General features: G+C 36.3%; 1 protein-coding gene across 2 annotated transcripts in view; it reads right to left on the reverse strand.

The window, feature by feature from the left end:
• Window positions 1–16304, reverse strand: part of Picot (putative inorganic phosphate cotransporter protein picot) — a 99250-nt gene that overhangs the window by 21133 nt on the left and 61813 nt on the right. The window contains exon 1 of one of the 2 annotated variants that reach the window (XM_089729428.1): window positions 11634–11908. The exons of the other annotated variant lie outside the window; for it this stretch is intronic. Coding sequence (XP_089585554.1) covers window positions 11634–11715 — 82 coding nt within the window. The 5' untranslated portion in view covers window positions 11716–11908. Of the gene's footprint in view, window positions 1–11633; window positions 11909–16304 lie in introns of those variants that run through there. 2 annotated transcript variants of the gene reach the window in all.

Consider the following 16304-nt stretch of genomic DNA (forward strand, 5'->3'; position numbering starts at 1 on the left):
AATAGTTATCGCAGAAAAACCAAAAATAACATCACCATTTTTTAATTCGAATTTTCAAACGTACATATGTACGTATGAAAACATATACAGGAGGAAAGGCATTCGCAAACAAAAGAAAAAAATCGGTTGTCTCTGTAAAGTCGTTTTACTGTCGATAGTTGAACGTGACAACGTCATAAGAAAATACTGATGGAATGGTTTCATTTTTCAAAAGAAAATTTTAATTTTATTCGTTTGATAGATATTTTGTATGGATATAGAGAAGGAGGTAAATGGAAATCACTATTGAATTAATCGTGACGCTTCAATTTCTCTCAAGACGTTTTCAATGTTCAAATTAGACTCGAATTGACTACGGCGTTCCATGATCGCGTCTTTGTTGTCGTCAAATAATTGGAGAAATTTATTGCCAGTTTAGCCACGTCATTGGGGAACGCCTCGTAGCTAGGTAACGCCGCATGAGTCATGCTTTTTCGTGCGTGCAACCGGCTCCATCTAATTATAAGACGTTGTCACGTCAAAAAGATTTTTACGCGTGTCCAAGTGACTTTAAATGAACCTTTAGTGTATTTGAATGAGACAAACAGAAAAGCCTTGCAGCCTAGTAATTGGGTGCTATCTTAAGGAACTACGGGTCAAATCATTAAAAATCTAAATGTTTAAATCACCTGCTTTGCCTAGGCAGAATAAAAATATTTGAAGTTGGATTGCAAAAAAGTTGAACATTGGTGAACACATGAAGAGAACATTCAAGAATGAATTATAAAGCACAGAACATTTCTTTAGATTAATTTTAGAATTAAGTCTTTAATTTGTCGTATATAAAGATAAAATAAATATCTCAAAACAATAAATACCTACAGTCCATGCTCAATTACTACAACGCAACAGGTCTTTTACGACACCGACGGTATAAGGCGGTACTATTTTCGGCCACAACACATCCATTTATATAACGCATATAGGCATTTTTATGCCTTGCAAAATTTATAAATCGATACAGCTAAGTACGTAATGCTCTGAAAAATTATAATGAAGGGATCTTTTTTTCTATCGTCGACTTGTAACGCGAAATGGCGATCAAACTTAGCTTAGCATTAGCGTTAACAGATATTAACTGCTAATTATTATTTTTGTGACGTCAAAAATAAAACTGGTTTATAGGTTCACAGATATTGCATAATGTCAACTGTCTTGTTCCGTCAAACTGGATTCGTGACGCACGCTGACAATCCTGACATTGACCCGACCGTTATGGTAATATAGAAAGGACATGGACCATTTTCGGCCCAGCTACTCGTGCTCTCAAGGACATTAATGAAATATCTAAAGATATTTCATTTTTACATACTTATTATAAAATTTAAGGGCATTTTAATGGTGGGATAATTAAAATCATAAATAAAAAGAAATTAGCATGATTAAGCTACATTGATAATATTGAAATGAATATTGAATAATAATCACCATTCAAAACGCTATCATTTGATACTACAAAATTATAATAAGTTAACGTAAAATCCATTAATACCATAGCACTGTTTATAATCGTGACTATTGGCGATAATATCATAATTTATCGTAGCTTAGCTACGTAACTCATCAGCGCGTAACATTGGCAAACGATGTTGGCCAAATTTAGGGGGCGCATTACGTCATTCTGCGTACTAATGGTCCCCTGGTAGTCGAAATTCTATTATAATTAATTGAAATTATAAGTTTGTACACTATTATGATTCTATTGTCAAAGACTATTATACTTCTATAATCACGGATTTCGTCAAGACTACACTTTAGACAAAATCTATATCTATACTAATATTATAAAGAGGAAATATTTGTTTGTTTGTTTGTTTCGAATAGGCTCCGAAACTACTGGACCGATTTGAAAAATTCTTTTTCCATTAGAAGCCGACATTGTCCCTGATGAACATAGGCTACTTTTTTTTATTTTTTTTTTTGGTTTCATGTGTGTTTTAATGTTTCCGAAGCGAAGCGAGGGCGGGTCGCTAGTATATTAATAAAGACAAACAATATTTATTTAATCTATTCTCAATGTGACCACAGACTATAATATGTAAGCAACAAGAAAAGATTGACAATAAACAAATAGTATGCATGAGGGTGTATGTCAAACACATGGTAGTGTGTGTAATGTTTTTATTTTATCGATTCAACGTATTATTAATGCACAATTTAAAAAAAAAATTGCATTCTGCACTCGTTCTCTATATTATCTATAAGTGTGGGAAATTTCATATACCTCCGTCCGCGCAATTTTCGTAAAAATGGGTTCCAAGTTTTTGTTTCACGTATTAATATACCTATAGAATATTTCTGCCGTGAAACTAACATGCGTTAATGCTCGGACGGCGGGAAGGCCACGGTCACAAGAGGGTGGTGGTTTTCTGGGGAGCTGAGGGGGATACTACCTCATAATAATGTCAATTGACTCCTCTAACTTAAATATGTAACAGTCTGTTTCAAACATACGATAACCAGAAGGTAATTAATTGGCTCCCTTTCAAAATCAGTAACCAAATAATTTTTTTTATTGCATTATGGATGGATGCGCTCACAGCCCACCTGGTATTAAGTAGTTACTGAAGCCCATAGACATCTACAACGTAAATGCCGCCACCCACCTTGAGATATGAGCTCTAAGGTCTCAGTATAGTTACAACGGCTGCCCCACCCTTCAAACCGAAACGCATTACTGCTTCACGGCAGAAATAGGCGGGGTGGTGGTACCTACCCGTGCGGACTCATAAGAGGTTCTACCACCAGTAAAAAAAAATACCAAATAAAACGCACCTTTAATAAAATTATAAATGTCGCGTATTAAACCAAATGTCGCTTAAACCAAATAGCCTTTCACCTCTCGATAGGTGTATGTTATTATAGTAAACAAACAAACAAAAATCGCTCAACAAACAGAAAAGAGAAAGGTACATAAATATTTTGGTCCTAAAAAAAAACTTGGACTTTTTGGCAACGCGAGGAGTGAAGTTGTGTGATTTGTTTTATTTTGTCTATTTAGTGTTCCTTCAGGTTTAAATAAGTTATAACGGTGGTTTATTGACTGTTTAGTATCTGTGAAAGTGCACAAATGTGGGAAAATGAAACAAAGCTGCTGAACGCTGAACTTCTCGGGATCCTCCAAAAAGTCCACTGAAAAAGTCTCAGTAAATGACTACCATTTTACTAAGATTATATTTCATCCCATATCAACTCATCTCATTTCATTTCGTTTTAATTTCATTTCATAATATCATTTTTCATATAAATAATGTTTTCATTAAAATTAAAATAAGACTTGACCTAAAGGTCTTAGTTACCAGATCATAAAATCCCTTAAAAAAAAAACTTAAAAATGTTAATACGAGGTATACAAAAATGTCGATATACAGAGTAGAAGAAAACGCTTCATTCAACTATTCTGTCTTTACCTATTTATAACAGTGACCAAAAGTGGGCGCGTACTGTAACATAATTTGTATCTTTCATTAGGCGAACAGCCGCCGAGCCCCTTCGGAAATGACGAGAAACCACACAATACACACTGACCAATACGGCCAGTCGCGCAAACAATATAATTTGCTTTTTGTTGTGGTAATTTCAGATGTAATTTGTTTCGGTAACATTAACTTTGAACTTGCAAAAACTAAAATTACTGCCACGCTTTTTTTTTTGTTAAATTCGCGTTTATTATTGTCTACATATTATTTCTGAATTTTCGAATGCTGCACAGTTTTCGTGGTCACCGATGACGGTCGTAATGTTTTTGTATTGATTAGTAGTATTAATAATGTCTGCGGCTTGCGAAGATTGAAGAAAATTTGTAAATTTTACTTAACTAATATCTGTGACCTTTAGTTAAGACGCCTAATGGGCTTGTAGTTATGCGACGCGGTTTGTTACTGTCTAATATTAATCAATCAAACAATAATACAAACCATAGAGAAGTATATAGTACTATATACATATAAGTATATAATAATAATATAATATGTAGTAATTAAAAGAAACTCCAAAATTTGGTGTTTAAAAGTTGAAGTTAAAAAAATTTATTTAAAAAACTCACTACGCAGACAGATCTCACACTGGATCACCCGCTAATGCCATGCGTGAAGTATTCTTGAAAATATCATATAGAAATCAGCCGAGAAGTTTCGAAGTCTATAGGCCCTATAGTATAAGGAACGTGTAAACACATCGACTTTTATGTACATATACAGATTTCATATAGAGTATTTTGTTGATGCGTCTGTTCGAAACGCGCCCAATCAATCGATTCCGATAACTAGCTGACGTCACCCGGATTGGATTGCCATTTATTCATGAGTAGCGTATAATTGACCCAGATAGCCTGTATCGTTTCATCTTTTTCATACAATGAATAACAAACCTTTTTATTAACACTAAATTCTTATTAAACTTTATCTAGTAATCAGAATATATTTCGATTATTTATTATCCGTTGTTATTAATATACTACCATATTTATTTTAAATCTTATTAATTGCACAATTTTTTTTTTTTTTTTTAAAGATATTAAAGATACCATTTTCTAAAAACACTATATAAAAATATTGGTCACCAGTGGTTAGGACTCCAGAGTGAGAAGCCTCTTCTCAAGACGCGCACTATCGAGGATAAAACTGCCTTCTATATTAGGCCCCTAACCCAGCTAAATAACGAATGTTTCAATTGTTATTATTTATTATTATGTTATTATTCAGCTAAGAGGTGTCTGGAACTCGTCTTGCGGTTTCGTCGAAGTAGTAGTAAGCCCGTTTTTCGGTACGTATGTATTATATTTATTGAGATCGATTACATGCAAGGCGCTTTACTAATTCTAAGCGTAATAACTAAGCGTGATATTAATAATGTAACGAATTGCTACGAAACTTGAATCTCGCTTCGAACAGGCTTCTAGGGAGAAGGCAACGTCCAAAAAAAACTTAAAGCTAAAAAAAAAATTTTTTTTTTGGAAAATCCTCTTTCTTTTCAATTCCAGATTCAAAAGATTAGACGCCTCACAAACAAAATAAACGTATAACTCAAATTGAGATAATTTTATTTGAGAACTAGCTGACCCGGCAGACTTCGTAGTGCCTCAATAGATAAATAAAATACCTAAACTTTTGTATAAAATAAACTTAAAAAAAACAAAAGGAATCCGTCCGACGGGGGACTCATCAAAGGAAAAACAAAATTGTTTGTTTTTTTATATAATTCTGAGCATTTTCATATTAATCTACCTCTTAAACCTTCTTTGGACTTCCACAGATAATTCAAGACCAAAATTAGCCAAATCGATCCAGCCGTTCTCGAGTTTTAGCGAGACTAACGAACAGAAATTCATTTTTATAATAAGTATATAGATTAACATACCGATTGTATTCACGATGGTACCTACTCAAATATCTACGTTAGTTAAGTCATTAGGTTCCTGCCGACCACAAACCATTGTTTATTGCGCGTTTCAAATAACAAATATGGTAGTAAATGGCATTTCCTTGTAATCGAAAAAAAGTATAGGTCGCATCGTGAGCTATGTAATAAGCTAAGAATTTTACGGCTTCATTTTGTATATATATTTATATCTATAGTTTTATACAGTAGTTCAAGTTTAAAACATTGTGGTTAATTTAAAGGAAGTAAAGGTCCCGCAGTAGTCGAAATTCGACTATAATTAATTGGAATTGTAAGTTTGTACACTATTGTGATTGTATTTTATACTTCTATAATCACAAATTTCACCAAGACTACACTATAAAAAATATTAACAAAGAGAAACAATATTTAATCTCAATTTGACAACAGACGTCTGAACAAAAGTTTGACAATAAATAGTATACCTGCGTGTGTGCGTCAAATACATGGTATGTAGTGTGTGTAATGTTTTCTTTATTTATTTTATGTATCTTTTATGCATTATTTTATAAAAATATTAGCATGGTGCCCTTTTTCTCTATATTCTCTATAAGTGTGGAAAATTTCATACTCCTTCGATCGCGCAATTTTCGTAAAAAGGGATACAAAGTTTTTGCTTCACGTATTAATATATAGATGATGCTGAGATTCTCGTCACTAAAAAACGACATCGGGTTCAGTTTACAGATGAGAAGGTTGCGTGTTCAAATCACGTCGGGATCACCGGTTGTAGAGATACGACAAAGGGAAGATCTTCCACCGAGCGGGTGATATAATTTCTCGGTAGACCGACGGTCCGAATGTTGTTTTTCAGAACTTGTATATATGCAAGCTTATCTTGAAAATATCGAAAACGAGATTCAGGCATTTGTCAAATATGTTGCGTTGTATGATAGCTACCGCCGCAATTTTTATAACATACATACATACATACATACATACAATATATTATATACACTGTTAAATACATGCATCGTTATTTCGTTCTAGTGTTGTTAAAAATGATGAGAGTGCAGCCCGGGAATGTTTAAAGCTATTCTAGCGTTTACAGTCGTCGTGGCCAAAAGGATAAGACGGCCGGTCTAATCATATTGAGCGATGCGACTGGGCCGGTGTTCGAATCCCGCAGGCGGGTAAAGGTTGGCGATTTAGTTCGCCATGTGTATAGCTAACCACTTAAAATTAGACCGTGGCTCGATGACTTCTCTAACCAATTATTTAAAAAAAAGCATATGTTTTTTCTACGTAACATCAATTTGTCAACGTTCTATTGTTCGTTCTTGTTACGTCAAAACCAATAATATATCAGGTTCGGGGCTAATCAGGCGAGGCGCTATCGCTAAATAGTTTTCGGACCATGTTAGTTTGTGGGAGGAAAATGTAACAATGTGCTGGTTTCCCCATTGCCAACCATAAAAATATATAGAAACGTGCACTCGTATGTCAATTGGAACAAAATATGTCCGCTCAATGATCGAAGTTCGGCCATAAATTATAATTTGCGTAATTACTGGTGGTAGGACCTCTTGTGAGTCCGCGCGTGTCGGTACCACCACTCTACCTATTTCTGCCGTGAAACAGTAATGCGTTTCGGTTTGAAGGGTTGGGCAGCCGTTGTAACTATACGTGAGACCTTAGAACTTATATCTCAAGGTGGGTGACGCATTTATGTTGTGGATGTCTATGGGCTCCAGTAACCACTTAACACCAGGTGGGCTGTGAGCTCGTCCACCCATCTAAGCAATAAAAAAAAAATCACTGACACCTCAAGATTTACTCATCCATTTCTTAAACTACATTTTCCCTTTTTATAAATACCTATAAAGGAACATTCGACTTTGTGTGTGCGACTTCTGTTGGATTCAGTTATAGTAAATTGAATCACAGCTATTTTTAACCTTCCCAATTACAGTTATATTAATGGCACATCGATAAAAAGGCGGAACAAAACTAATTTATCATTAATCGGTGATTTACCTTTGCGATAATATTCCAATTTAAACACTACTACAAGATAAGATTTTTTTTTAAATATGATTGATGAATTACATACGTATTGTCATGTCTATCGAGAATTATTCTGCGTTCCGGTCTGAAGGATTGCGTAGCGGGATAATATTACAACTTTTGAGGTTACCAGCGGCATAGAAATTCGTGAGCTAAGTTACAAACACCATTCCTAAAGTGTTGTCATAATTAGCGTTGTTGCCATTATAAATGTTATTTTTCCGGTAACCTTTATCGCAGCTTTCATGGACCGACCATAGCGTGTATGATAAGATTAATTTTATCAGATTTCCAAAGACCACAAATTAGTCAATGTAAACCAAACAGATTCCATGAATCACGAGGTCACATGTTCGTTATTTTAACTATACGGTATCGTGTATTCTCGTAAAACGCTCTCGAGTTACAAAGCCATAGGATTCTTGAATTGTTTGACTCAATAAAGTGTGTTATACACATATATAGTTCGACAAAACTTTTTATAACCTAAGTTTAAATTCAAAATGGCGGTTTCTACAATATTTCATTCTAGCTTTCGATCAATGTCACTCACCTTTACACACCAATACAATTTTAGTAAAAAGGGCTTGGAATTGGAGACGCACAAAACCACATTTAATAAATTTTAAAATTTTATTATTAGCATGGTGCTTAATAGTTTAGTTATACTATGGTTCATTGTAAAAAAATATATATAATCCGTTGTATTCCATAATATCTTTTTATGACATATATGTTTCTGTTTTATTGGTTTCTGAAATGATTCTAACAGCAGCCTTTCTTCCAAATTTTATTACTTTCGCCTAATTTCTTGGCCAGAGTTGTCAGAATGAAAACCACAAAAATCTTTTAATTACGCTTGCAATTCACGGGTGTTGTTTTACTTAGTTTTCAAACTACACTTTTTACCCAGTAAGAATTTTTTCTAGATTATACAACAAACATGCAAGTTAATTGCTCATCAAGAGGCCCAGTCTAGCCAGCGTAAAACCGCAACAATTTGCAGACAGCCTTAATAGAACTTCGTTTACAGCAAAAATACTTTACCGGTATTGTATGTATGTACCACTCTGTTTTGACTCAAATGTTTTAATAAACTATACTGAATTTACTCTGTGGTTCAATCTCGCTTTTAACAATTTCCGGCCTTTTGGCGGGAACGCGAGGTGTGAAGTTGTGCGATTTATTTTATTTTGTCTATTTAGTGTTTCTTCAGGTTTAAATGTATAATAACGGTGGTTTATTAACTGTTTAATATCTGTGAAAGTGCACAAATGTGGGAAAATGAAACAAAACCGCTGGACGTAACTTCTCGGGATCCTCCAAAAAGGTCCACTGAAAAAATCTCAGTGAATGACCACCATTTTACTAAGATTATATTTCATCCCATATCATTTCATCTCATTTCATCCCAGTTGATTAATGTCTCAAATTAGCCATCTTCATTTCATTTATTTCACCTCTTAATATTTAAAAATAAGACATGACTGAAAGGTCCTAGTTACCAGGTAGTAAAATCCCAAAAAAAATTAATTAATTACAATTTCCGACCCTTCAAATACAGTTTCCGTGATCACGGGAGAGACTGTTTTCACGAGAACAATATTAATTAAGTCTAATACAAGAATATATAATGAGTTACATCAACGCTACGTGCGCATTATCGAACCCGCGACTGTGAATGTCGGGCAAGAAACTACTGATCCATAATCGTTCGTATATTAAGGCGACGACTGACGTCATTATGAGTGGCAGGTAAATACTAGTTTTGCACAACCATGTGTTTATAATACACGTGTACATATTTTTCTCTCGTTCTTCAATAGTTTACCAATTTGTTTAAACATCGCCTTAAATATATGTTTCAGCCAGCGAATTCACTCATTAGATAATAATAATAATAATAATTTATTTATTTCTCTCTTAAATGTATAGTACAAATGCAAATGGAAATTAACCTTATAATTTATTTTGTAAGCCTTTGAAAGAGCTGAAGTCTGTACTAGGTTCAAAGACCTGTATTACTGATCTCCAGGCTCCCTCCTTCTTAGGATAGATTAGGTTAAGTTAAGTCGTGAACAGATGCTGCGGACTAGTGTTGAGAGATCATTAGGTGTTATCATTTAAGGTCATTATGCGTGTGTGTGTGTGAGTGTGTGTAAAAGAGCACTTAATTTTTAAAAAAAATCAAGAATTTCAGTTTTATCTTTTTAGTTTTGTTTAGACAAACGAATACCTACGATAAAATAGCATTGAGAAGATTAAGTAACATTAACCGAAATATATTTTTATCGTCACATCAAAACCATCAACGGACGGTACCTTATATGTATATTAGACCGAGATAGTTCAGATGATAACCCAGTTTCCGAATTTACATAAAACGTGTGACGACGACGATTTCGGCACGTGCTCACAAATATTTTAAAGTGTTTTAATTTGAAAACGTATGCAGGTAACACGAAGTTTGACAATAAAAGAAAAATCTGCTTCACATGAAACTGGAACATTGTGGCGGTCGAAAAAAACAATGAGACATAATTACGAAGTCATAACTGTTTTATACCTAACGACTGTCTCATCAATGAGCTGAACGCATGTTAGCTTCGCGGTATTAATAATAATTTTACTGGTGGCAGGACCTCTTGTGAGTCCGCACGGGTAGGTACCACCACCCTGCATATTTCTGCCGTGAATGCGTTTCGGTTTGAAGGGTGGGGCAGCCGTTGTAACTAAACTTGAGACATCAGAACTTATATCTCAACGTGAGTGGCGCATTTACGTTGTGGATGTCTATGGGCTCCAGTAACCACTTAACACCAGGTGGGCTGTGAGCTCGTGCACCCATCTAAGCAATAATAAAAAATAAAAAACGAGGTTTGGAAAGGATAATCGGCTCAGCAATGCCTAACAGTAACGACTCGATCGGTACTGCGGCGCTGATTTTCCGCCGGTACCTGTAGTGTGACGTGCACACTAGCATCAGACCGACCAATCATTATGTATTTGAGTTTAGCGTTTAGAGAATAGGCGTTATGCAGATAGGTTGGAACCCACCGGTGCGCTCTATGACAAATTTTAAATTATATAATACTCTCCCATGGTCATCAATTTCCGTGGTAGATACGGCAATAGAAGGAGTCACTCTTTTATTTCCCTACCTATTTGTCGGTAGCCTAAGGACTGCTCCGGATAGGGAAGACACCAGTGCGGATAATATATCCAACCAGTAAACAGATTTTGCAGATCAAATCAGAATAAAGTGAAGTCATGATCGAGCTTCTGTCCTTGGCCTGGGGCCACATATTCCTTAGCTTGTGGTTTATATCTACGCTTACGAGGGTTTTGCGGAAATTAAATTCGATGAAACTCTATTAGATATTGTGTCCTATGGTCGGGACCGTGTCGTTCTTACCGATCATCGTTCTCGTCGAACCAGTCGCTTGCGACGAAGGGCTCGGCGAGTAAATTAACCCATAGACGCAACCCAGAGTTCTTCGCTGGATCTTCTCAGTGGTTGATTTTATGAACCACTGTCCTTGTTTGGGCTAGTGTTAGCAAATTCTCTCAGATTGACCCCGTGAACTATCCGTCCGCGTGTAGCTGGAATAGCCCCTTCGGCGGCCTTCGATTACCAGCCAATAGGTAGGAGAAAAAATACAAGCAGAGCAGATGCACGTATGAAATCTACTTAAAAATTCAACGGTTCAGTATTTTCTTCGGCTCTCGCAGTCTTAGATTCTTAATTAAAACTACTTTTACGGTTTAACCTCGTGTTTTATTTTGTCTATACACACATACACGTTTCGATTACTTTACAGTTTCCGTGATAGCCGACAACCGACAGTCGAGAGCGAGACTAAACCGTAAAACCAGTTTTAATTCAATCGTTTATTAAATTATAGTATTACCTGAGTAATGGAGTCGAAAAGCCTGACACGTGAGTATTCATCGCGTTATCACGGAAATAAAGGAAAAAGCAACATTTAAAATATTTAACCACGTAGCAACACGCGAGAAACACGTGTTCATCTCAAATAAGTAGTAGATACGATAAATTTGATTAATTTTATTAGCTATGAAGGCGTGTCCGATAAGCGACACGACCGTGGATGTCCTTGCCCGTGACGTCACTCCGTGGAAGCGACTGAAGTCTGCAACTAGGGGGTAGGTACGTTTGCACTCACCAGTGTAGCGAGGGCTGCGTTGATCTTCTAGTCCAGGTTGTTCCCAAACGAGCACGCGGGCTCCTTGAGTCTTGGACACCATGGTGAAGGGGAAAGCGCGTGAAGAATCCTAAATCTAACTAAATACTATAGAGCGTCCGACGCGCGGCTACCTACGTAATGTTGGTGAGCGGGCCAACATCGGGTGTTGAGAAGCGACCGAGAGGAGACATAGCGAGGATTGCACGTGACGGTACCGAAGCCGACTGCGGACTAATGACGGTCCTCGGCGGCCGCCACGCCGCGCCGGTAAATATAGAGGAGCCGCGGGGAGGAGGGCGCGGCGGGGGGACGGCGCACGCGCTCCGTGCATGCATGACATAGACGCTAGGTTTTTTTTTTTGTGCTGAACGCTGAAAGAATCGCAATAGAACACAAAACACAAGTACCGCTATACTGGCGGTGCGGGGGCAGTGCGAGGGGGGAGGGAGGTCTGCGTCGGGACTAAAGCTGCTTTCAGACTACGCTATAATATAATAGCATATAGTATATAGCTCAGAGCACAACAATGTCGCGCACCATACATTGTTATGGACACGTTCACACTGTACTGTGTGCTTAGTGCGAGCTTTTTAACGTTCTCGATAGCGTAAAAGTTAACCAAATTTTGTATGCAATTGGAACAGCGCCCCTAGCGGCAAACGATTCCATTTCATAAAAATATGAGCTAACTTTTACGCTCTCGAGAACGTTTTTAACGTTCGCACTAAGCACACTGTCCTATATATTATTGGCTAAGTATACGCTGCTATACTTTAGGGCACTGTAGTATAGGCGTAGTCTGAAAGCACCATAAAAGCCTTAGCGACTAGAACGACTAGCTCAGCAGTCTAACAGCAATATTCTCACTATTAAACTACCAATAAACGGCGAATGAAACACAAGAATAAGTGACGTATTTTCCTTATACATTTTCTAAATTTGAATACGTGTACAACGTAAAATGTGACCTTTAAACGCGAGGTCGTTTCATTTATTATAAATTGTATCGATAATTGAAAAAAAAAAAAAGAAATCACATGTTTCCTATCGTTAAATATTAGGTCCACGTCAGATATTTACCTAGTATTTACGTTTTTATATTTGTTTATCTAGTATAAATATTAGGTCCACGTCAGATATTTACCTAGTATTTACGTTTTTATATTTGTTTATCTAGTATAAATATTAGGTCCAAGTCAGATATTTACCTAGTATTTACATTTTTATATTTGTTTATCCAGTATACCTACCATGCCCATTGCCCATGATCGGCTTTCTTTGAACATGAATACCGACGTACACCTTTAGGCATGAGGTCGAAATTTCAATAAATGTTGTTAATGACAATTGCCTAAAGCTTTCAAGCTAGAAGGCACGATTGCTTTACAGCAGAATTAAAGGCGCAGAGTTCATAAGAAAAAAAAAACCTAACATTTTTTTTTTATGAAACATTTTACGAAACACAACAATTACAAACACACAAAAATACATTCATTCATTTGAATGTATTTTGTGTATTTACAATTTTACGTTCCATTTAATTTATGATTAAATTATGATTAAATTCATGATTTATAAGTACGCAGAATAACTATCTACGTAACGTAAATAAGCAAAAATGAAACGTGTTCGTTTGATTAACCAAATTATCTAATCAAACGCTAAATGATATATATTCATTCTCGTGGATTTTTTCATCATTGGCACGATCAAATCTTAAGGGTTGTCACACACGGCGAAGATACCTACTATAATATTTTATCTTAACATACAATATCGCTCGCTATACATTTTGTATGAACTATCACACATGGTTAAGATAATATATAGTTTCATATTACAGTATCTTCATACAAAATATTATATAGCGAGCGATATTGTATTACATGTTAGGATAAAATAAGTATCTTCGCCGTGTGTGACACCCTTTAACGTTGTATCTCAGAAGCGAGATCACCTACGTCAAAACAAACCATTATGATTTCTGAAGATATTTCGTTGTTAAATATCTTCTTTCTTTTCTTTAATCTAGTTTTGTTGTTGTTATATATTTAAAAAAAACAACGTTTAATTAAATATTTAGTAATTTAATACAAAAAAATATCGAAAAAAAAACTAACTAAGCAATTCATCATACTGTTCTACTCTACTTATTCAAACAAGTTTCATATAACAAAAGCGATAGGTACCAAATTTTATGTGCTTGTAAACTATGCAAATGTCCACCTACTACCTTTGACAAAAAAAAAAAAAAACATAATATTATTACATTCTAAACGAGAACAGGGAAAACGCGTCAAAAGTGTTCATAAAATTCTTATCAAATTGCTCAAAATCTTGACGCTCATAGAAAAAGCGCATGAATAATTCGGATTAACAAAAAAATGACGTGTCAAATTTGTTTGGTCCAACAACATCACGATATTGGGACAAACATTGGCAGAACACGGCAAGGCATGTTCAAATCATTCGTTTTAACGCGTTATCAGTGAGTCACCACGTGGAAAATCCTTCGACAAACGATACGCTTGCGTGACGCAACTATTTCAATAAAACGTTCCGTTTTTACGTAAAGCATTTCATTAGCGACCATTACTAGTGAGGTAGGTACTTTATTGCCCAAAGCACTTGCCTTCTAGGCAAAATACATGACTGCGATAGAAATAGGGTTCCTACCCCGAAGCAGGAGTTCTGCTTTGAATGGTTTGGTTGTAGTGTCCAAGCGCTCTGCCCCTGGCATTGCTGAAATCCATGGGCGACGGTAACCACTCACCATCAGGTGGACCGTATGCTCGTCTGCGTACAAGGGCAATAAAAAAAAATGAAAAGAAAAACACTGAACCCCAGCCGAGCTGTGAGCTTGGTCACCCATGTTAATGAAAAGTCGAGTATTCTACCTAGTGTTCCAACAAATTAACTAAAAAACTTTAACAAAAAGGTCTTCTGTAAGCGGACTGAAAATTCAAAATTAGCATTTTTCATTTTAATTTTTTCCTGTATCGAGATTCAATTCTAAATTTTTTTAAAGCAAAATACATATAAAAAAAGTGTGTGTGTCCGCTCCGACGCACGACTGGAGTTTACTGGATATAAAAAATTAAACGAAACAATACGAGAAATAGTTCTATATTACGACAACACGATACACTACAGATTATTAACAAATTAACGAGACACAAAACAAACGACTAACAAATATATGAAAATACAATAATGAGAGAAACGCGCGATCAGTACGAGGCTTTGTGGCGGACTGCCGGCGCATGTACTAGCATGTCACACGAAATGCGCATAACGCATTTCGTGTGACATGCTAGTACGATTTTGGTCCCCATAATTTTCATACCCCGGGCCTATATATGTAAATCGATTCTAAAGGAGTAAACTCCAAAAAAAATCCTCTAACAGACATGCTTTCTGTAAGCGAAATGAAAATTTTAAAGTAGAATTTTTCATCAACATTTTGTCTCGTAGTGAGTTTAAATCCAAAAACGTCTAAAATCAAAATTTACAAGAAAAAAAGCACGTTTCGCAATACATCGCAAAACGTTTTCCGAAACAAGAAACGGAAAGTTGAATGACCGATCCCCTAAAGCTATTCATTGGGTATTAATCGAACAAACTATCTAGGTACTTAAAAAAAAAAAAAACGTGCGGAACACGTTCATTCACTGTTCATACTATGAACAACACCATGGAACGTCACATTCCTACGTATTTATAAAAATAAAGTGGTACATTAACACAAATTTTAATAAAAGAAATGAACACATAATTTTAATAATTAGGTACATCTTAGACGATAGAAAATGAAGGTCAGTGTAACTTAGCTACAGTCATTAGTCTTTGTAGAAATTAAGGAAACTTCAATTTGGAACAAATCAGTTATTAATTCAATCGGTTACTTTAGGCTTTTTTTGGGGCCACAAACTCCCCGATTGGCGTCCTATGTAAAATATATGTAGAGAATGCTGAAGTCCATAGATAATACACTTAATATTTGATGTCTCATATTGAGCGCAATTACAGTAAATACGTGAACGTGCCGCGTTTATTCTCGGCAGACTCTACCCCATGATCTGTAAGCGGAGTAAAATGTCCCTTCGGAACAAGGTGACACTTTACAAAACTTGCATAAGGCCCGTCATGACTTACGCGAGTGTAGTGTTGTATGATAATCGCCTTATCGTTGCCGCCGCTAACTACTCTCCGAATCCTGATCACGCAGGAGCCAGTCACCGTTGACGCCCGAGACACGTCCTTACGGATCCATCAGATCCAATAACCTTTGCATTAGAGGCCTTCAGCTCTAACACTAGGAGCATGCTTAGGGACCCAGGTAACCGTACTCGTCGAACTCGACAAAGAGGTCGACGTGCAACCTAACCCAGGTATCAGCCCGCTGAGTATCTCACGGATCTTCTCAGCGGGTCGCGATTCTGATCCGGTAGTAGATTCATTCGCGAAGCAGTTGCTCTTGAGTTGTTAGGTCTCCTTCGGAGGCGCTCGGGCAGCTGTTAGCAAATCCCACCCCTCTTTGCTCGCCCACCTGTCCTGGTGAAACTGGAAAGGCCTCCGAGCCACCAGTAATACTTTAATCATAATAAAAAACTAAGCGCAACGCAATGCTGGCGACAACCATGCGACGAC

Source organism: Bombyx mandarina, chromosome 08, assembly GCF_030267445.1.
Source record: "Bombyx mandarina strain Sakado chromosome 08, ASM3026744v2".
In the NCBI taxonomy this organism is placed as follows: Eukaryota; Metazoa; Arthropoda; class Insecta; order Lepidoptera; family Bombycidae; genus Bombyx; species Bombyx mandarina.